Here is a 21,576-nt window from a genome sequence, read left to right as displayed (position 1 = left end):
TAAAGTGCATATCACAAGTTTATTCTTCTGCACAAACAAATAGAAAGTGACTGTAAATTGCAAAAACGACAAAACAGAAAAGGAAAAAAGTATTTCCATAAACAGAGACGCCACCTCTGTTCTCCTTCTGGGGTCACATCTTCCACCAGAGCACTGCTGTGAGGCTCCCATCTTCAGAGCACCGACAAGTCTCCTCTAAGAAGAGGGTCTGGTAGAGTGTGCTGGATGGTAGCAGAAAGGGAGTGAATTCTGTCAGAGGAACAATTTTGGGTTATTCTGTGCTGCATCTGGTGAACAGTGACTCCTCGTCACACCAGTCTCTTCCAAGATTCTTCCTCTCAGCTGCTGCAGGAACTTGAGGTTATCTCTGGCAAGTGTTGCCATACATTCAGAGGGAAGGGAAGCCAAGATAACCCCCCAGGATTGCCATAGCTGCAATGTAGAACCAGCAGCATGCTAGAGAGGAGGCCGTTTTAAATCAGAGCCCATGTAGACGTCTTCAAATGCTTACCTAAGGGATACTGGGGGTTGGCCTACCACTGCAGCTCATAACTTAGCAGGTGGGAGCTAAAACTTGTCCACCAACTGTTTACATGTGTGCTTGTTCAACAGCTGAGGAATTGGGAATTTGGAGAGGCTCAAGACAATCTTAGATGGTTCAAAAGTATTCCTTGTAACCTCAACCGTGACCTTTCTAACAGGCAGCCACATTATTTTCATGAGCAGACACTAGCAGAGCTGCACAAAGCCAGCAGTTGTGCAAGTTTCTTCCCTATAGCTTAGCAGATGCATCTCAGTATTAGTTCTCATCTCATGCTACTTGCAGCCACAGGCCTTATTTGGGATACTCCACAAGCACTGTAGGCCTCATCTGCAGCACCCTCTGCTTCTGCAGAGCCCATTCTGTCCTCAGCACAGGACCCAGAAAAGACTGGGAGAGGCTGATGCCATCAAACTAGCGTTCCTTCCAAACCTAGCTTTGAACCAAGGATGGTAGAGGTGAAATGCAGGATCCCCCGCCTCCCGATTCTTTTCCTTGCTCTGATGTTTAGCATTAATTCTCCTATCAGACCTAACATTTTTTCATCTCCTGCCCACTACATTATCAGAAATTATGGGCCAAATCCAGTTATTGCACTCAGGTCCTGCCATGTAACATTCCACAGTGTTTGGCCGTCATTGTTTGACTTGCATCAGTGTCTCCTAGAGATCTGGAGCAGCACCACCCAAATACAGGCTAGATGCAACCTCCTGAACGTACTAAAAACAGACTTCTCTCTCTTTTATTTTATTTTTTATTTATTTATTTTTTAATTCCCAGTGGCAGAATAAATTCCTGAGACACTCAGGTCCTGAATGCACTTGATTTTTAGGTCCGTGAGGGACAGGAACACTGGAGTAAGATTCAGACTTTCTGAGGTTATTTCTTCACTGCAGAATTATCCTGAACACCCTTTCTCTGGTCCACGTAACCCCTCTCTACACCTGAGTTCAGTGATGCTTTCAGCCTGGGCAAACTGGTCTGTCAGTGCCAGCCAGCCAGCACTCCACAAGGAGATTACAGACAAAACTTTTGCAGCACTACCAGTCCTTCAGTTCCTCCCCACAGGTTAATTAGAAAAATGGAAGACTCCTTCTTCTTTCTGTGGGAAGAATTACAGACATTTATCTTGCTAGAGCACATGGCAATATGTGCAGCAACAATGGCAATACAGTGCAGCACAGGATGAGTGAGAAAGCAATCATCCAAGTCAGGTTTTGTAGCGTGGCTGCTCCCCCTCACAGTGAAGTGGATTCTGGTGATCTGAGTTAACTCTGCAGTGATGACGTCTCCTAAGACCTCCCCTCTAGGGCTTTCCAGGAACATGGACCGTCACCTCATCATTTGAGGTTGACTGCTCCTCTGTCATACAACCAGGTGCAGCACCTCCCCTTTTCTTATTAACTCAGGGCATGCCCTAAGTTTTTTTCTCCAGCCTCTCCCATGGCTGATAGCCTTCCGAGGGAGGTGTCACTGCTGTCCTCCTCCCTGCCCAGCACGCTCATCCTACATTCCAGGGCTCCCAGCAATGTGCACTGCAAACACAGGCCTGCAGAGCGAGGCCAGCCAGACACAGAGGATTCAAAGGGACCTGGCAGGATTGTGTATCACTTTTCCTTTTCTCTCATTCCCTCCCTCTCAGGCTTGTCCAGGACTAGAGTTGCTAGCCGGGTTCTCCAGCCCACTTTGTGAGGCTGCCACAGAAGGGGGAGCAAGGGCAGAAAAACAAATGTCAGGGGGTTGTGCAGACTGGAGTGTAGGTGATGGGCACACACACATGCACAGGCCCTACTGATATCCTGAATTCTTTCCTGGGAGAGGGAATGCTTTCTTCTTGTATACTTTTGGTGTAGGGATTAGGTCTGAGGCTAGCCTGGGGCAATCAAAGAATAACCAGTCCTACTTCCCCCACACTGCCAGCAAACTGAGCTCTGTATGTGTGTGTCAGAGAATGCTGATCCTCTGGGACTCTCAGAGCACTTCAGTTTTTATCAATCAGTCTTGTGGATACTTAAATCATTTCGCATGCAATTCCATTTGTAATTCTGTTCCCCTGTACTCCACTCTCCTGCTGAGACTCTCTGTAACAGGGGCTCCATTTTCCAGCTCAACAGAGAATTTTCAGGAAGTTTTATGTCAAGACCCATTTCCAATCTCACCACTCTTCTGTCCACTAAAGAAAAAGCTGAAATGCAAACGCTTATTCAATCCTGCCTCCTTTTAAAACCAACTTTACCTTCTCCCACGCAATCCTTCTTTATACTTACAGCATCTGTATCCTGTTCCAGTGAGACTAATGCTGCAGGGACTGCTTGGAGCTAACCAGCCACTGCCTGAGCTTAGCTTTGCCCTTTGTGTATCTCCAAAAATTGATAGCTCCTGCTGTGGGGAACTTGTGGTAGCCCCACCAAGTCCATTCAACACCTCTCTGGCAACCTGCTCCCAGACCTGATGGCTGAGTTTCGTACCAGCTGGGATGACTGCTTCGTTCAGTCCCTGCCTGGCGACCAGAGGAACAGGCACACATCGCCATCCTCCTGTGCAGGACACACTGCCTACCTGTGCACGTGCAAACCTCCCCACTCTGCTCTCTTGCCTCCTTTCCCATGGAGGGAAATCTGGCAGAAGTGTCCATGGCAGAGCCCTACTTCTCCTTCCTCTCCCTGCTAACTGCTGCTGTGTGTGTAGGGGTGTTCCTATGTATGGCCTCACAGGCTCTCAAAAAAGCAGTCTGATGGGGAAGGTAGGACTTCTGTTTTGTAATCCTGTCTCCAACCCGTCCTTCCTGGAAGGCTCTTGTCTGCCAAGGCCCCTCCATTCAGGGTTGGCTCCAAAGACCTTGGGAGGAAACCACTGCATGTCCTCGTTGAGACCACACCTGCCATTCACCCTCTCCAGACACGGGTTTTGCTGGTGCAGTTGAGTTTCCAGTCCCTGTGTACCACACGTGCCCTCTCTCCACATTCTTCCTCCATCTGTAGCCACAGCCGTAAGCCTTGCCATGAAGCTGCCCATCTGAGACCAAGGGGAGGTTGGGGGAGAGGGTGGTGCAGAAGGGGAGCAATTTTTTTTTTCTCTTTTCTTCATTTTACATCACTCACCCCAATGTACTGAGCTGACATGAAAGACAAAACGAGCACTATCTCTGTGGGGCCGTGGATGGGATGGTAGCGGCACCTGCCTCAGTGGTGGCCAAAGCTCGGCCGCCACACGTTGGCCTGCATCCCCGTTCTGGCTGCTGAGAATTTGGGCCTGGCCACCTGAAACCGAGAGGCTGAGGCAGGGTTTGGGGAAGGCCCCAGGCTCGCCTGAACAAGCTCAGGGGAGCTCTGGTATGGCTTAGGGGACTGGCTGAGCTCCACCTGGAAGGGCGCTGGGGTAGCGGGGGCAGAGGAGGCCATTTCTGTTCTCCACACGGGCTCATCCAGCGTGGTGGCCGAGCGGGGCACGAGCACGGTGGGTGCCATGCTGCCTGAGGCCGGCGCGGGAGCCGGGGTGGAGAAGCGACGAATCTCCTGGGCCTTGGCTGTTTTCACCGGGACCTGCTTGGCCGCGGGGAAGGACGAGCTGGGCTGCGGGGCTGCCTGAGCAGGAGGCTCCTGCGTGCTGGGGCTTGGGGGATCTCCAAAACAGAACATGGCTGACTTGAGTTGGTAGGGCTGATGGCGCATGAAATCGATGACCTTGAGCCCTGATTTCTGGCCAGGTGCCTTTTTCACTTTGCTCTCTGCTTTGCTAGCCTGAGACTTGCTGGCAGCCAGAGGATAGAAAGGGGAATGCATCGGGTTGTAAGCTATCGGAGGGGGGGCCCGGATGTTGGGTGAATATTTCCAGGACGAAGGTAGAGAAGGGGAAGGAGAAGGGGTCCTGGGCTTGGACTCCGGCTTTGGCGTTGTCTCCACCACAAATTTGTCCATGCGGCTCTGGCGTTTGGCAAAGAGCTCTGCCCCCTTGCCCTTAAGCTGAGGCATGTCGTGGGCCCCATTTACCAGTCCAGCATCTTGCTGCTGAGGCTTTGGAGCCACTGGAGGTGGGGTTTTGAACTTGCGGCCAGAGGACTGCATGAAGTTGCAGGCCTCGGCACCCAGGCTGAGGAAGTCCTCTTCGGGCCCAGACTCAAAGCCTGCTCCGGGCTGGTCACCTTTCGGCTTCTCATCCAGGTTCTGCACCAGAGACAGGAGCTCGGGGTTGGGTGAGTTCTTCTTCTTCTCCTCAATCTTACTGAACATGGGTTTCTTGTTGCCCCGCCGGCGGGCCTCCTGCAGGATGCCTGTGCGGGGAGCCGGCACGGCGATCCTCTGCTCCCTGGAGGTGAGGGGCTCGGAAGGAGGCCGTGGCGTCGCCGGTGAGGTGGCAGGAGAAGGCTGCGCTGGCAGCGGGGAGCTGCTCACCACGTGCGGCGGTGGCGCTGGGCTGATATACAAAGACGAGGAGGCTGTTCCAGGGGCTCGTGGCTGGGCTGCTGCAGAGGCCACCTCCCCTCCTGGCTTTGAGGGAGTTGACAGAAATATGGAGGCAGTGGATGTCCGGGCAGTGTTGGTGGAAGGCTTAGCCTCTGGAGCGCTTCCTCCCGCTCTAGGCTGTGATTCTACTGGTGGCGTTGGCCTTCCTGGTGCGGGAATATACAGAGATGTGGAGGAGCTCACTGCACCGCGGTGTGCCGGCACTGCAGCACTGGCAGGTGATCCTGGAGCCTGAGGCGAGAAAGGGGGAACCGCCGTGCTTTGCCCACCCAGGCTTTCAGCGGGCTTTTTGGGTGCAGATGGCCTGAAGATGACAGAGGATGTCGCTGGGCGTTGGCCAGAAAAGCCAGGGGTGAAGGGCCGTGCAGATCTGTTGAACATACTGGCCGTGCTTGCAGAGAAGGGGTCGGGAGTGCCAGGGGCCGGCTGGAAGACAGTGGGGCTGGAGGGAGCCAGGAGCGGAGCGGGCAGGGTGGCTGGCTGCTTGCTGGGCACTGGCACACCTTCCAGGTGGATGCTGAGGGGCACGCTGCTTGTCTTCTGGGGCACAGGCATCTCTCCATTCAGCATGCCCGGCTGCGGCTGCACAGCTGGGGTGAGCTGGGGGCTCTTCTCTGCAGGCACTTTCTCTACTGTGTACTTCCCAGCACGTTCCCTCTGCTGCTCAAATAAGCGGGCTCCTTTACCCGAGGCCTCACTCAAACCTTTTTGCTTCTCGTCTTTCTGCTCAGAGTCTGACTTGGACTTTTCAATGTCCAGGTAAGTGTTGTCCCAGTCTGAGTTATTCGTTAAGCTTCGGGCATCAGAGAAACCTTCCTCGTCAAATTCAGACTCACTGGTTGGAAAAACTCCGTCTTCCTCCTCGTAGGAGCGGTCTTCATCAACACTGCCAAAGCTTACCAGTGTGTACTTCTTGGCCCTCTGCCTGCGCTTCTTGAACATCAACACCCCCTTGGAGTGGGGGTTTGGTGCATCTGTCAGCAGGGAGGCAATGGTTCTGCACTTGGTTTTGGCTTCTTTCACGTTCTTCTCTTGGATGCTCTCGTGGCGGTGGAGCTCTGTAAGAGACAAAGAGAGGCAAGCTCAGAGCTCAGCAAAAGGCTGGACGGCCAGAGATGGAGAGCGATACGGCTGTAGGTATTCGAGTGCTCATACAAGAAGGCACACTGTCACCCCCTGCCCTTCCTTTTCTTTCCAACCTTTGCTGATAGTATCTTTAGGACCTACTGATACAAACCCATGTTCAGTTTTCTCTTTCCCTGCAAACACAGTCAAAAACGTTCATACAGGTGAACTCTCCTTACTCCAAAGATTCTGGAGTCACAAAGAGCTCAAGAGGGACAATCGGGGCCTGAGCCCTGCAGTGACTATCTTGCAGTAGTACTGTGTGTAGGGCTCTTTGCTGCTCCCTGCAGCGGCCTCACAGCAGCAGGAGGCAGGTTTTCATCCTTGCTGTAGTCCCTTGCCTGTGCCCCATGCCCAGCAAGGAAACAGAGCATTTGCTCCCGAGCAAGAATCCCAGACCTCCACGACCGATCAGCCAGGCCAAAAGGAATCCACTTACACAGGCTTGCCTGGAAAAGCCAACACCTGTTGGGACACTGGCATGAAAGGGCGGGATAATCATTTTCCACCTGCTCTGCCAGTCCAATGGACACTAAAGCCCCAGGGAGGAACGCTGAGTTCTCTGCCCGGCATGCAGGGAAGTTGGGGTGAGCAAGATTCAACAGAAAACCAAACTCAGCTGCCCTACAGAAAGCGGGGACTTGCCTAGAATTGGTGTTCAAGTGAGAGAAATTTGCACTACACTTGCACTGAAAAAAGTTATGCCCTGTTGAAGGTGGGGGGAAGAGAGGACAGGACAGGATAGGACAGGACGGGACAGGATAGGACAGGACAGGAGAGCTGCAGGCAGTGCTAGTGGATGGTGTTAGGTCAGGAAAGGATGGAAGCAGCTCAGTCCTCTTTGAATCTCATTTCGTTTCATCACAGAGCATCCATTCAATGGGGACCAGCTAATGTGGCAGTTATTTGCACTGGGGACAGCAGGGGAGAGGGAGCTTAGCTAGGAAGGACACCAGCTTTCCTGGGGGCTGCAGATGTCCCCTAAAACCCGGCTAGGCTGCACAGTTGTGGCAGATGTCATTGTTCCGTACTGCACCAGTTTAACCACAGCAGAAATAGCCTCCCTCTCCTACCCCATGCTAAAAATAAGGAGTTGGTCTGCAGAGCAGTCATTCTTCCACAAAGCTTAAGATAAAGACAAAGAAAGACTCGTCTCAAGGTCTGCAACAATTCCAGAGCACATGCTGCTGCCTTGTGATGTCAGCAAGGGGACTTCTCTGGTTTGAAATCACCTTACTTGGGTGCTCAGTCTGTCTGCTCTTCCCCTTTGCACCCAGAAAACAAGAAAAAGCAAAATGAGTGCTGACCTGAAAAAATGGCCCACCATTTGTATTTACACTTGGAGAGTGAAAGCTGTCTTCAAAAGTTTCCTTACATCCCAAATTTAAGCTGAACCAAGACGAATTTAGCGTTCAGGATTTTGTGGAGATGCAGTGCTCTTCAGTACAGTTGAGGACTTGCTCTCAAAGATCTGCTGCCCATGATGGAAACGAGTTCCAGTCCCTGAAGGTCTGTCCACTCCACCTAGAAGTCTGCATGCCTGTGTCTGGGGGTTTTCACAGTGGAGGAAGTAAGAGAGATTTCTTTCTTTCTACGAGGATGCAGTAACTACACCTCACCAGGCTCCTATTTTGCTTCTAAATTTACAAGGAGAAAGAGCATCACTACAGAATCTACATCAAGTCCAGACTATGTCAACTCTGCGTGAGTGACTCAGAGGAGGATTTCTGGCATCAGGAGCTAACATCCAGGGAGCTACACCGTCCAAAGGGAGCGTCTGGGCAGCCCTTCTGGCAGCAGAGCACCATGAAAGGGCCCAGCTCTAGCAAATGTAGTTAGAGAAAATAGAACAGTAGACGGTCTTGGTTATGCCTCAACCAATTCTTGGGCCAGGCCCAGCACTAATGTCCACGTGCAGCTTCCTTAGCAAGTTGTTCTGAACTACTCTGTGCTCTGAAGCAGCTGGAAACTGAGGCCCTCTGGGACCTGCAGCTTGCCTCTCTGTTCTGTTCTTCCTACATCCCTTCTTATAAAGGCTAAAGCACATAACAAATTACACCCATTCTCCCAACAGAAAAAATGATCATGGTATTCAATGTACAATCTCCCACAATGGTTTAAGAAAAACAGGAAAAGAGAAATCGTCCCAAAATGACTTGCTGAAGAAAAAGGATGAGAGTGAAAGCAGAATAGGGAAATGAACTGGGAAAAGGGAGGAGTGGAAACAGAAAAGTGGAAGAGAAGAGAAGAGAAGAGAAGAGAAGAGAAGAGAAGAGAAGAGAAGAGAAGAGAAGAGAAGAGAAGAGAAGAGAAGAGAAGAGAAGAGAAGAGAAGAGAAGAGAAGAGAAGAGAAGAGAAGAGAAGAGAAGAGAAGAGAAAGGAAAAGAAAAAAGGAAAAGGAAAAGGAAAAGGAAAAGGAAAAGGAAAAGGAAAAGGAAAAGGAAAAGGAAAAGGAAAAGGAAAAGGAAAAGGAAAAGGAAAAGGAAAAGGAAAAGGAAAAGGAAAAGAAAGAAAAAGAAAAAGAAAAAGAAAAAGAAAAAGAAAAAGAAAAAGAAAAAGAAAAAGAAAAAGAAAAAGAAAAAGGAAAAAGAAAAAGAAAAAGAAAAAGAAAAAGAAAAAGAAAAAGAAAAAGAAAAAGAAAAAGAAAAAGAAAAAGAAAAAGAAAAAGAAAAAGAAAAAGAAAAAGAAAAAGAAAAAGAAAAAGAAAAAGAAAAAGAAAAAGAAAAAGAAAGGAAAGAGGAGACATCTGTACCTGCATAAGGCTGATCCAAGCTTGAGAAGGCAGAGTCCAGACCTGGAGAGCTGGGCATGTCACAAAGCCCGTTTAATTCACAACTCCCCATAAACAGAGAGAGGCAATGAGAGAGAAGCAAAGCAGTTCCCTGCTGGAGCAGAACCAAAACTCTGAGGTGTCCAAGCCCTTTGCTATCAGCTTCACAAGCCTTTTAAAGCCTCTCTTTTGTCTCATAGGCATTGCTGCCTAAAGCCATGAGGTCACTTGGTCTATTTTTGCCTTCTTAGCTTCATCACTGAGCAGTGTGATGGACATTGTCACCTGGCACTTAAACAGCCTCCTTCTTTCCCCCACTCCCTGGGAGGAGAAACTCTTCTATTTTTTTTCTTAAAATAAATTAAAATAAATCTCTACTCTTACTGCTTCAGTGGTGCAAGCTTCAGGTTAGCAGCTGTGTTTCTAAGCAGCGCCTCAATGTCCTGCAAGCAGACAAGGCTAACACAGTGCTCATGTCCAGCGTGGCAAGGCAGGGAAACCCAGCCAAGTGGAAAGCAACTTTCCTTCTCTGAAAACCTCAGAGAGCACCCAGCTCCAGGCAAATACAAAGAACAAAAGAGGTTGGAGGAGAGGTTTTCTTTTCCTATGTATATCAATTGTGTTTCATGTCTGAGGAGTACCCGTCCATGGCACTGATTCCTGTTGTGTGGCAGGACTGAGGAATATTTAACGGAGGAGCATTAGGATCCTCAGTGCTTGTAGTGGAGTGTTTTAGTTGAATTAAAGTGGCAAAGGCTGTTGCCTACAATAATGAAGAGCGTGGCTGTGCCCAGGGAGGGCGACAGAGGGTTTGGAGGCCAAGGAGTGCTTTTTGGCAGCACCACGCAGCGCTCCAGCACTGGAGACTGAGCAGTGATGAGAGATGAGTTGATGACAATAAGGACTGGGGTGGACAAAGAGGAAGGGAACAAAGGGTGCTGGGAGTCTACACATCTCCACAGCTGTGACCCTGTGAGCTGCTCAGCATCTCCCGTGCTTTGGCTAGGCCTTGTCCTACTGCCTCTTCCTGTACACGAGCAGTAGGGCCTGGGAGCGAATCCCGGAGCTGCAGCTGGGGGACACTGCCCTGTGATCCTCCCGTACAGCCCTAGCAGTACCTTAGCCCAGGACTTGAGCACACCATCTCAGGTGTTAGTGAGTCTACAAAAAGGAAGGTCTGACCATGCCTCCTAAAATCCATTGACCATTGCTAAATGCCAAGAAAGCCAATTTCCGCAGGCAGTGTTGCTGTAGGAGAGGCCTGACAGGCCTCGTACAGAGGTTTTTACAGCAAGAGCAATGAAAGCAGCTCAGTCACTTCTTCTCTGATTAATACTTACACATACAGGGATACAGGCTCTTTGAAAAAGCCTTGTCAGATCTGATACATGCAGTATGCAATTGGAAATGAAAATATAGCTCTGCGGTGCTGAAAAAATCTCTAATAAGAACATTCAAATGGAATGGATAAGAGAGTAAAGAGAAGGGTTATAAAACTCTTACATTCTGCTGGTATGGTGGACAATTTCTATAGAAAACTTTTTGCTAATTTGTAGAGCACTCAAATTTTGTTCCTATTAAATTCTGCTGGAGTAATACACACACACACACACACAAATCATCAGGCAAAGCCTTCAAAGACTTTTCTATGTACTGATTTAACTAAATTTAATTGGAGTTGAATAAATTAAGCTACTAATTACAGTAAAGAGAAGTGCAAAAACTTTTGAAGATTAGGACTCACTACAAGAAAGCATTGTAATGTATACTCAATGTAATGTATACTCATTGTAATACTCATTGTAATGTATACTCAAGAAAACTACTGAACAAGCAGGCTTACACAATGTCAGATACTGTTCATGTTCACTAGGAAATAAAGCTGGTAAATTTTATTACTAAAGACCAAATTCTAGAAAAGCCAATACCACAGAAAATAAGCATGCTGCTAATTTCAGATATAAAAAACCTATTCCTGTGTGATGAAACACTATTTTGTCTACTATTTTTTCATATGGGATCAACTTCAATTTTGTTTTTCCAGCTATTTATGTTGGGCAAGGTCATTTTTCCATGGCTAATGTTGCAAATATCTCAGTAAGTCATTAGAGGATATAGACATCTCATGCTCTTCATATCTGGAGTCCTTTCAAAATAAGATTTGAATAGGTTATATTGGCCTTCCAAGTATTTCCCTGTCGAAAGCCAGCCTTTCAAGCTACAACTAATGTTTGAATTGCAGAATATGGCAGAGGACTATATATTCATTTACTCAAAAGAAGCGTTGTAACTCTTGGGACAGAAAACTTATTTCTCACTCTTGGATGTTTGCACACTTCCGTCACACAAGCTGTGCATGATATACATGTAAAAGATGAATACTGGCTTTGCCTCCAGTTTAGCATGGTACAGACAAATGCTGTGGTCATACTGAAGTCTGCAATGCTTAAGCATGTAGCTAGAGTTAAAAGTACAGGTAAGTACTTGTGAAACCAGTGCAGTTTCTTAAATGGCTACTGATTTTAAGAGTTACTAGTGAGACACTGCCCCACTACAATCTGCTGGTGCTAGAAAGACAGAAATCAAGCTTCGTAACAGAGGAATCAATAGCCGTGAGAAAAAATGCGCTCAGTCCCTTAGTAGATTTTTGACCATTCTTTGCCATTCCTTCACTCCCACACTGCTACTGAAGAACCCTGCTAGGCTAAGAAGATTCAGAGACACTGCTATGCATGGCAGCGATTCGTCTCTGTGTTAGTCTCATGGTATCCTGCTTGTTCACTCAAAAAAATCTCCTTCAGTTGATTGAGTTTGACTTTTTTTCCTGAGCTGGAGGGAAATGAGTCTTCAGAGCAAAAGGCAGCACACATGGCTGGCTTCCCTCTCACACCTGGGCCCTGGATATTCCCTACACAGCCTTCTACAACAAAACTGCCAAAGGAGAGCTTTCTTTTTGCCAGGACAGCAAGTTGAAAGTAGTAGTGAATCTGTCCTTTGCATTTTTAGCCTGATCTCCTAAGAAGGGTTTATGTGGTCACACTGCAGGTTTTGTGTTGTTGTTTTCATCTCTGTTTTTTGATTTATGTGATTCACCCTAGACGCTTATGAGCTCATTTGTTAATTTCAGTCTGAAGTCACAAAGATACGAAGCCTCCTATGAGTTACATGAAAATAGGTGACTAGGCAGAGGAGATAGACCCCACCATAGGAAGCAGAAAGCCGGAGTGTGGTCTTCATTAGGCACCAAAAACTGAAGATCACACAGAAAAGATTGCAAGTTCCCATTTTGAATATGAGAAGCATCAGGCAGGTTTGCATTTAGTAGACATGAGAGAATGAGATATCAAATATGAGACATAAATTAAAAGGACACCAGGATCTGTTCATTCTGCTGCTCACAGGTTTGCCTGCTGTCTGACAGCAGGCTAGTACTGATTCATCTTCCCTTTGTCCTTCAGTGTTTCCAGCATCCACTCTCTGATAATACAGGCAAGCATATGTTCACCATCTGGGTCTGCGCACTTGATTAGTCCTGTAGCACTTGTCATATATTTTGTAATCTAATTGATTTTAGTCCCTTTCTGTGCCCTGTCAAGCTCCCACCTCATTCTAAAAATCCAGCCTTCCACAAGACAACTGTACGTACTTGCCATGCTTTATGTCATCTGCTGATTAACACGCTGCAATCTCACTGAATCCTCAGGCCATCCATTAAAAATGGTATTACTGCCATTTGCTGTTACTGCTTGCTAGGTACAACACACTCAAGAGAAGCAACGATATTTAAAAAGATTCACTAGGAAGAATTTGCAGTTGAAAAAGCAGATATGAAGACAAAGGTGGTGGACCTGGGAACACTTCTGAGCTTCTCAGTCCAGATAACCCACCTCCCTCCCCCTGTTCCCCACACACCTGGGCTTCTGTGGGAAGAAAGACTAGAGAAAAGCTGCAAGGTGTCCAAGCCAGGTCCCAGTTCTGAGTAACAGCAGTTTAGGGGCTCTGGGGTGCCCCTCAGCACACGCTGCCTGGTCTGTCTGGGTGCAGCCAGAGGACAAGATCCACTGGCAGAAGAGAGGAGGGTTGGGATTTTTAATCATCTGTCTTTTTGCCAGTCATATAACATTGAGGTGGAGAGGACATTTGATTGACATACGTTAGTGTTTAAAGCTCCATGGATGAAAATATAGAGGTAGTCCCACTGGATTCAGAAGCCTAGTGAAACACCACTACCAACGTAGCCAGTTAGCTACCCTGACATCATGAGCCATTAATAGGTACGTTTTCTGCTCTATACTTAGCCAATTGTGTAGTCACCTTACAGTAGTCCCTTCTCTCCCATATTTCTCTAGTTGGAAAAGTCATGTAGAACCATATCAGGTATCTTGCAGAAGTCAACATACACTGTGTCCACCTTCGTTTTTCAGCCACAAAGTATGTTGCCTTACTGAGCAGGTCACTGATTGGGGTTTTTGTTGGTTTTAGTCCATGTTTTTTTTTTACTGATCATTTTGTTTCTCACAAAGTGTGCTCAACAGAACTGCTTCATTCACCTCACTGAAGCTAAATTTTTTTTACTTTTTTATTTTTTGGTCATCTCCAGAGCCCATGCCTGTAAGAAGGGTGCTATTCTTGGTCTCCTTTTCCGAGTCCCTTCCCCTTATCCCAGGGTATTAACAAAGACCTGGGGGTTGTTCCAATACAATTTTCACTAAGTCCTTACATTTCACCTGTACAGAGGATGTGATTCAGCCTTGTCCTTTTCAGTATACTCAGTGTGTCAAGATATGCCAAATCTTCTCCCCCTCATTCCTGCTCCTCTTTCTTGTATACTGAGAGCCAGATCCTTGGTTAACATGAGCAGTAGATACGCTGATGACAGCTTTACAGATTTCGCAACAAACAGATCTCCCTTCCTGCGATGGATTTAAGGGAAACTGCCGAATTATATTTGTCAGGTTCACAGCTTTCTCCTTCCTACTATAATTTTCTCTCACTCTTGTTGAGCAATGACCTATTGCTTAATTACCCCTTGTCAAAGTCCTTTTATGCCTCACCCTTTAATGCTTCTCCCTCCCCCATCACTATCATTTTTTCTCATTTCAGTGTTGTCTCTGAGTGTCTTTGCCTACTTGTCCCAACCTTTTCAGCAAGTCCCATATCACTTTCAGACCTGATCGAAACAAAATTAGACAGGGAGAGGAATTCTTGTTGCTTGTTTGCATTACAATTTCTTTCAACTCAGCTCTGAAAATCCCAGAACCCAGAAATTTTCAGGCAATCTCTGCTCAAGCAACTAATACATCAGTCTGAAAATATCACCTCTGTGCTTTCGGTAGAAAACATAATATACTCAAGCCTAAAACTATATGGAGAGGGCTCCAGATGGACACTTTATGTCACTGCTGTCTTCTTTCATACAAGCATTCCAAGCTGCAGAGAATTCAAAACTGACTGTCAATACTAAGTGGTAGATTCATAAGCAAAGGCAGAAAGGCATGCAGCTAGATTGCATACACCAGCGTATGTGAACTGATTTCCCAAGTGTAGGCAATTTCTAGTTCAATGCATGCTGAAGTGAGGTCAGACTCTCCATCCGTGATTCAACCACGGAGGCTGTTCTTGTTTTCCTAGGGGCTGGCTGCTTACTGAGTAGCAAGGACCAAGGGTTATTCAGCACTGAATACTGCATACTGCAAACAACAAGCTTCCAGCCAGATCAATAGTTCAGGTGATTAATTTTAATCTCCTGATCTGAGCAGAATGTTTTTCTGTTCTACTTTTATGCAGGTAGAACGGGGATCTTTTTGGTCTTCTAGATTGCAGTGAATTGCAAAACCATGAAGCTAGCCTACCAACGATGCAGTTATTAGTCACAGTTGTCAAAGGTGAAAGGCAAGTAGAAAACGTGGTGCAGTAAGTTCAAACTGCCATTCAGATACTTTATCTTCTTCGCAGCTCCTGTGGCCTGTGTGCATTGTAATCAGCTGGTAGTTGGCTTGTTGCTCACACACTCTGCAGAGAAATGTGTCTGTGCTGTTAGAAGAGGTAATCTGTGTGACCCTCCAATGAATAGCCCACTTATTTATAAGCATCCTATCTCTGCAAGTGATGCTGCCATACATCCGATTTGAACAAGAAGGATTTCCTTTTCTGATATGGAATGTAGTAACTTTGATGAATGTGTACCCACAGCCAGGCCCTTATAAAGCAGAAGAGGAAATTTCCCCACCCATTTTTCCCTCCCTTTCCTTGCCGTACATGGCAAGACTCTTGAGTCCTAGGAACTAAAAATAGTCCAGTGGATAAGTTTAAATTGAGATATTTTGAAGCACTTCTTGCACTGACACAAATTCCTACAGTGTGATAGCAAGTTAGGACTAGACCACTGTCCTGGTATGCCTGTCTTCTGCCAGCAATAGGTATTGCCAGGTGGGAGAAAACCTGAGCCCATTGCAGACGACTGCAGATGATTGGGGATGGGGGTGAAAATACAGTGCACCTCGAGGAGCACGGGTGGATGAGGAGAGGAGGTCCTGCCTACAGAAGGATCCCAAGCCTCTGAGTGGGGGGTGAGCATTTGTGCAGAGGGGGACACTGCAGGAGCTGTTGGGAACCAAGGGCCTTCACTAGCAATTGCTTGTAATGTCTGTAGTGTGAATCTCCCTGCCACAACCCCCTGCTTTTTGCTGACCTTCATGAGCTCAATCAGATTCCCCCCACTTTGGTGTGTGGCTCCCCACGCTGCCCCACTAGTCAGCATCAGCAATGCTCCGAGTGGGTTTGAGCAGGCACATTAGAGTCGTGTGTCCTGTGGGAAGCTGGGATGATGCAGGAGCTTATCGCACACGATGGAAAAAAATGAGTCAACAAAAATGTGCCAATTGTGAGAGGGCAGGAACTTTGGAGAGAGGCAGGCCTGCACCTCACTGCACAGGCTGTTGCCTGAAAGAGCTCTGAGCCCTTGCACCCTTTCCAGAGTAGGAGAGCCCCAGCACAGCAGCTGCCTACACACAGGGCATCCTAAGGTGGCACCATCAGCTGCTGTCCCCTCCTCTCTGAGCTTCTTTTGTTCCATCCCATCCACTGCCAAATCCTCTTTCGCTGTCTGTTCTCACCACCACACCGTGTTCTGCTCCCAGGGTCAAACCCTGGGCTCGTGTGAGTGAGTGAGCTCCGTGTGCTCCTGTGGCACTGCGGCCAGAGCAGGTGTCAGACAGCAGTGTCACCTCCAGCAACAGCCACGTGATTTATATCCTCTTAGCAAAAGCAGGGAAAGCAACTGGAGTTGTCAAAAGTTGGTGGATTTGATGAAAAAGATGTGTACTGGAGAACTGTCAGTCAGACACAAATTAACAGAAAAGGAATCAGTAAGAATCAGGCCATAAGAGACTGATCGTCCTTTATAGTGAAGGCAGGAAAAAGAATGAGAGGAACATGGGGGGCATTTTGTAGTTTGACTAATGTTCTTAAGGATGGTAGGCAATCAGCCCAGATCAGAAATTTACCTCTAATTCTGTTTGCCTGAGGTGCAGGGACAGGTAGGAATGGGAGAATGTAGCTTAGGAATGACAATGAGAGGTTAAAAAGAGTGAATACAAAGGACAAGAGAAATACCCCCAGCATTGGAGAGAACATCCCAGCAGGCAGAGAAAGCTGCAGGAGTACATTACAGAAAGAAAAGGGTGAGGAACCAGTTAACACTCCCAACAAACAAACAAACAAGAGGAATTACTCATAGTGTGGTGCAGTGGTGGGAGCCATGACAAAGAGGAGGTCAGGGCAAGGCAAGGAGGGTGTGCTGCGCATGAGCACTGGGATATTTAGAGAGGTGGTGCTCCAAAAGGCAGATATCTGATTTGGTGCCAGAATGGTTCTCACCTGTCTACTGCGTCTACATCAGGTCCTAGGCTCCTATGATCAATTGTCCAAGTCAACTACCTTACTTGACTCAGTTTTTAAAAACTTATTTAGCTTCTGAACCATGAGCTTGGCTTTGCATTCCTGCTTAGCAAAACCCAGGAGCGCTCCAATCCCAAGCACGCTGTTGTGCTTTGGGTACTGCTAAGGAGGGGCAGAGAAACAGAGCTTTAAACTCCTCTGGCTCCACGTGAGCCTGGCACAACCATAGGAGCTGAACCATTGCGTGTCCCAGCACCCTTGCAAGGCCAATTTCTGGCACCACGTGCAGTGCTGGGAACCTCTGGTACCAGGCAGCCTCCCCCCAGGAGCCAGCGCAGCTCCACGGTCCTGCACCCTCCTGGGTTCATTGCAGGTGTAGGTGCTCCTCAGCTCTGCTCCCCACATAACAAACACCTCCCATCCTCCTTCCCTCCTTGCTTCCATCCTTCCTAGAGTTACTGGCTGCTGATCATTTTTGTTTTTTTATTGGGTACCGTGCCCCAGCACAATCAGGACATCGAGTTTTGCCTTCATCATTCCTGCCAAGATTCCTAACCCAAGAAAAGGCCAAGCTGGCCATGTGAACTGCCATCCACGGCAGAGCAGCTCTTACATAAGGACACCCATGGCCAAACCTAATCCAGAAGGGGGGGGCGAGGGGTGGAGGGGTAATAGGAGAATAAAATATTAGCGTGGTGTGTAATGCTTCTAGGAACCCTACCTCTAGCTGGCAATAGAGTTGCATCACCTTCTGCCATGGGGTATTATTTTGCCATCAGAAATGCTCTGCATTAAATACGTGGCTTTCCTGGGAGCCTTCTGCGCTGACGCTATCCATGGAAATAGGCCTTGATGTAAAGCAATTGCTTATCCACTGCTGGGACTATCAGGTGGCAGGGAGCAGCTGAACATGCCTTTCTCACCATTCACCTCATGCTTGTACATTATTCAAAGGGGGAAAAAATAGCTTCATCCTCACAGAGGCTGAAATCACTGCTTTCTTTGCTCTCCCAAGGAAAGGGAGTGCTAAAGACTAGAAAGAAATCCCACAAGGCACCAAGTTGGTTGCACTGCCTAGCGGGGCCTGACGCAAGGCACCCAGCTGAGTCCGTGCCCTCAGTACAGGGCAGAGCAGGAGGCCAGCACCCTGCCTGAAGGATGCAGCCTGGGTATGAAAGTTACCTCTAAAGGACCAAGAAAAAGAGCAGGGAGTGGCTTACCAACTGCCTTGCAATATTAGCTGGTCTGGGGAAAAGATGCCTTGCACTTGGAGCAGAGAACGAGAAGTGAGAATCTGGGTGGTTTATCTGAATCAGCCTGATAACTTTCATAAGCTTCCCAATCTGTCCCTCAGTTAAGTCAGATGTTTGAAAGCTGCTTTATTTCTAGGCTCAGAGAAGTCCATTAGCCACTCATACTGGGCACTGAGATACTCCTATGAAAAAAGCTACTGAGTACTTTTTATCTAATATTATTGGGTAATCATAATCAAAAGCAATAATATTCGACTTCACAACTGTGAAGTCAAATAACATCTTACCTTGCCTTCGTGTTTAGGTTTGAAATACAAGGTGTAGCAGAAACCAGGAAAGATATCCACAGTTAAGGTCACTTCAGGCCTATCACCCAAGTACTACATGACATTCTTCAGTGCTTTATCCCACCTGGAAAGGTCTTGACTTCCTACAAGGACCCATTGGAATTAACTGACTGACCAGCTCCCCCCTGCCCTTGTGGGTACCCCTCTAGAAAGGCATCAGCTCTACCAGGGCTCACTGCACAGTTGTGTGGCTGCAGCTTCTACAAGTGACTCCTGCACCCCCGGCCCTTTCTCTTATCTGTTGCTTGGGACACCTTGGGGGATCGAGACCCCGGTGCCAAAGCTGCAACAGGAGGCCCGTCTGCACAGGGCTGACTCGACTCTTGCTTCTTCCCAAGCTGAGGAGCTAACCCACTTGCCATTTGCAGGCGTGAGGCTTTGGAAAGGAGCTCAAGCACGGGAAGAGGACGTGGGGCAGTGGCAGGGCGCAGAGGACTTACTGGCCTGCTTGGCTTTCTCCGTGTACGTGGTGGTCAGGTCTTCATCCACTGGGTGCTCCACGGGCCCCACCATGGGGATGAGGTGGCGCTCCGCTCGGATGGCCTTGGTGGCGTGGGGCAGGAGCATCGCCTCCGGGGAAGGCTCCCGGCCCTCGGCTGAGGGCGGCCGCAGCGCTCCATCGCTCTCCGAGAACGGTGTGTCCGTGCGGCTGCCGGGCGGGCAGGCGATCTCCCTCTTGGCCACCCCGCCGGAGCTGGCCACCTCGGCTTCCCCCTGCGCGGCGGCCTCCGGCGTGCTCTCGTAGCCACTCTGCTCGGACAGGGACACCTCATCCTGGGGCACGTCTGCCTTGCTGTTGGTGCTGCCAGGCGGGGAGCGCGGGCTCTTCTTGCGGGCCCGGCGGTGCTTCTCCTGGGCTACATTGTCAGCGTCGCTGTCGGTCTCACCGTAGTAGGCCTCGCTGTCAGGCGGGGAGGTGAGGCTGTCCAGATGCCGCGGTGCCCTCCGGGGCTGCGGGGGCTGCGTGGTGGCCGGGGCTCCTGCTGGCCCAGAGCTCAGCAGCTGCGCCGGGGGGCTGAGCGGGGACGGCGGGGAGAGCACTCGCTGCCCTGGGGAAGGGGAGCGCTGCAGCCGCGGGCCCGTCTGGTCCCCACCAACTATCCTGCAGGAGAAGGAAAAGCAGTGAGCGAGGTGGGGGGAGCTGGAAGAAAACCCTGCCATGAGGAGAGAGCACATTGGAAAGGGAGGGCTAAGGGCTGAGCTGGTGTTTCAGGTGTCTTCCACATGGTACAGATCGATACCTACAGGGCAGGCACATGTCTGACATCAGCTACTTGCTCTCATCCTGATTTTCTGCTTCATGACCTCTTTGAAAACCAGGTGTTAAACACTTGGAAATCAGAACGTCCTGAAAGCATAAAAATCTACCCAGCTTGCTTAATCAGCTCCCAGGCATTTCTCCATGGGAGGTAGGTTCCTGCCCAGCACACAGTCCTCAGCACAGCTGGCCGTGCCCACTCAGCCTGCCGGGCAGGGCTGCGAGGTGGTGCCCTGGCCATAACGCAGCTCCCCAGCTGCTCCTGCAGCTGGAACTGCATCTTAGAGCTGCGCCAGCTCTGCACACCAGGGCATCCTCCAAAACACTCCAGCAGTTTAGTTATCTGAAGGAAGAAGGTGCTGTTTGCTTGCCCAGCCTTCTAGATGGGAGCAAATAACAAATACCTCTATGAAAAGGAGCCAAGCACCCTGCGGAGGCAGGACCATGCTGGTGAGAAAGGTCAGATGTGTGGCCAGCTCGCTGCGGGGCTGCTTCACAAGCTAGCTGCCAGTGTCTGGTTTTGACGCCTGCGTTGCAGACATGCCAGCCCAGTCCGTGCTGGCATTTGCCTTTGGCTTAGACATAGCAAGCTCCAAGCTGTGAGTCAGCTGGGAGGATGGCTGGGGCAGGAGCAGGACAGACTGGGGCAGTCAGTCCGGCTGCTGACTGCCAGAGGGAGAACTGGCTCTGCTGGTGGGAAACCAGTCAGCTCTGTCCTCCCTCTCCTCAGGAGCAAGCCCAGAGTTCAAAGGCAGTTTGATTCTGGACCCCAGAGATGGGGCGGGGAAAATCTTCCTGCCCTTGCCAGAGTCACCAGGGCTTGTTGGATTTATAAGGGAGCCTCACACATTTGCCTTTTGAGCATGCATACATGGAAGCCAGGTAGAGTATCAACTCTGTAAAGCTGTGGAGTTCATGACTTGAATCCCAGTTCTTTTTTATCTAGCCTCTGAACTGTGAAAAATTTGTATCAAGTATAGGCCTTGTTGGAAGTGAAGGGTGGGACAATTTCTCTGTTTATTTTTTTTTAATAATATTTGTATTATGAACTCTTACTGGGGAGCAAACACAAACCTCCCTAAGCAATACGAATAAGTCCTTCCTCTTCTTTAAACATTTGATCAAATAGCTGAAAATCATTGCTGCTTCTAAGCCAATTTCTGTGGTTCTGCACTGTCCGTTCAGGTCACAATCTTTCTGTTTCTCTCTTCACACACATCCCACACCAACAGCCCTGCATGCTGCAGTCATCCAGCCACCTCTCCTCTCTGAAAATAACTAATTGGTGTTTTCCTTGGGAATGTAGATGTAGAGTGAGAATAGCGCTGTGATGAGGAAGCACTATTTGATGATTCCCCAGTACCCCAGAAGGAAGCCAGCTTCATTGACTAGCTATGTTATCCCCAAGCCATCTGGTGTTGGCTCCCCAAGGGCTGATCCGTGCACCCCGCGAGAAGCCTGCCTTTGTCACTTGGCTAATTCAAAGAGGGCTGATTTTGGCCCAGAGGAATTTGCCGGGGCACCTGTGACTGCAGATGGACCCCAGTGGGGTGAGATAAGGCCTCGGCAAGGAGCCAGGCGCTATTCCGGCCACCTTGCTCAGGGCTCACTCATCACACTTAATCACAGCAGCACAGGGAGAGCGCATCAGAAGGCACCGTTGCCTTCCCAGAAGCCAAGGGAAGGAGCCTACATGTTCTAGTTTTCCTTCCTTCCCTGAGCACTGCCCACCTTCGCCCCCAGTTTACAGATGCCAGCACGCAGGGTGGCTGTCCCTCCCCTCTGCCTCCTCAGGGCTGCGGAAAATCCCATTTCTCAAACGCCTTCAACAGGGCCTTATTTCCTGAGGGCAGCTTCTGACTGGGCAGTGGTGTGCACTAGCTGGGACCTCACACAGCTTTGCTCCCTTCATCTTTATCT

At 48.9% G+C, this 21,576-nt stretch overlaps 1 protein-coding gene across 2 annotated transcripts in view; it reads right to left on the bottom strand.

Moving 5' to 3' along the window:
* Positions 1 to 21,576, bottom strand: part of SYNPO2L (synaptopodin 2 like) — a 36,829-nt gene continuing 15,253 nt past the window's right edge. For both annotated transcript variants that reach the window (XM_084525660.1, XM_084525661.1), the window contains exons 3-4: positions 18,839 to 19,500; positions 1 to 6,062 (exon numbers count right to left, since the gene is read on the bottom strand). In XM_084525660.1, the coding sequence (XP_084381786.1) occupies positions 3,724 to 6,062; positions 18,839 to 19,500 (3,001 nt within the window). In that variant the 3' untranslated portion in view covers positions 1 to 3,723. The remainder of the gene's footprint in view (positions 6,063 to 18,838; positions 19,501 to 21,576) is intronic.

Source organism: Aythya ferina (genome assembly GCF_964211825.1).
Source record: "Aythya ferina genome assembly, chromosome: 7".
NCBI lineage: Eukaryota > Metazoa > Chordata > Aves > Anseriformes > Anatidae > Aythya > Aythya ferina.
This window is presented reverse-complemented; position numbering and strand designations above follow the sequence as displayed.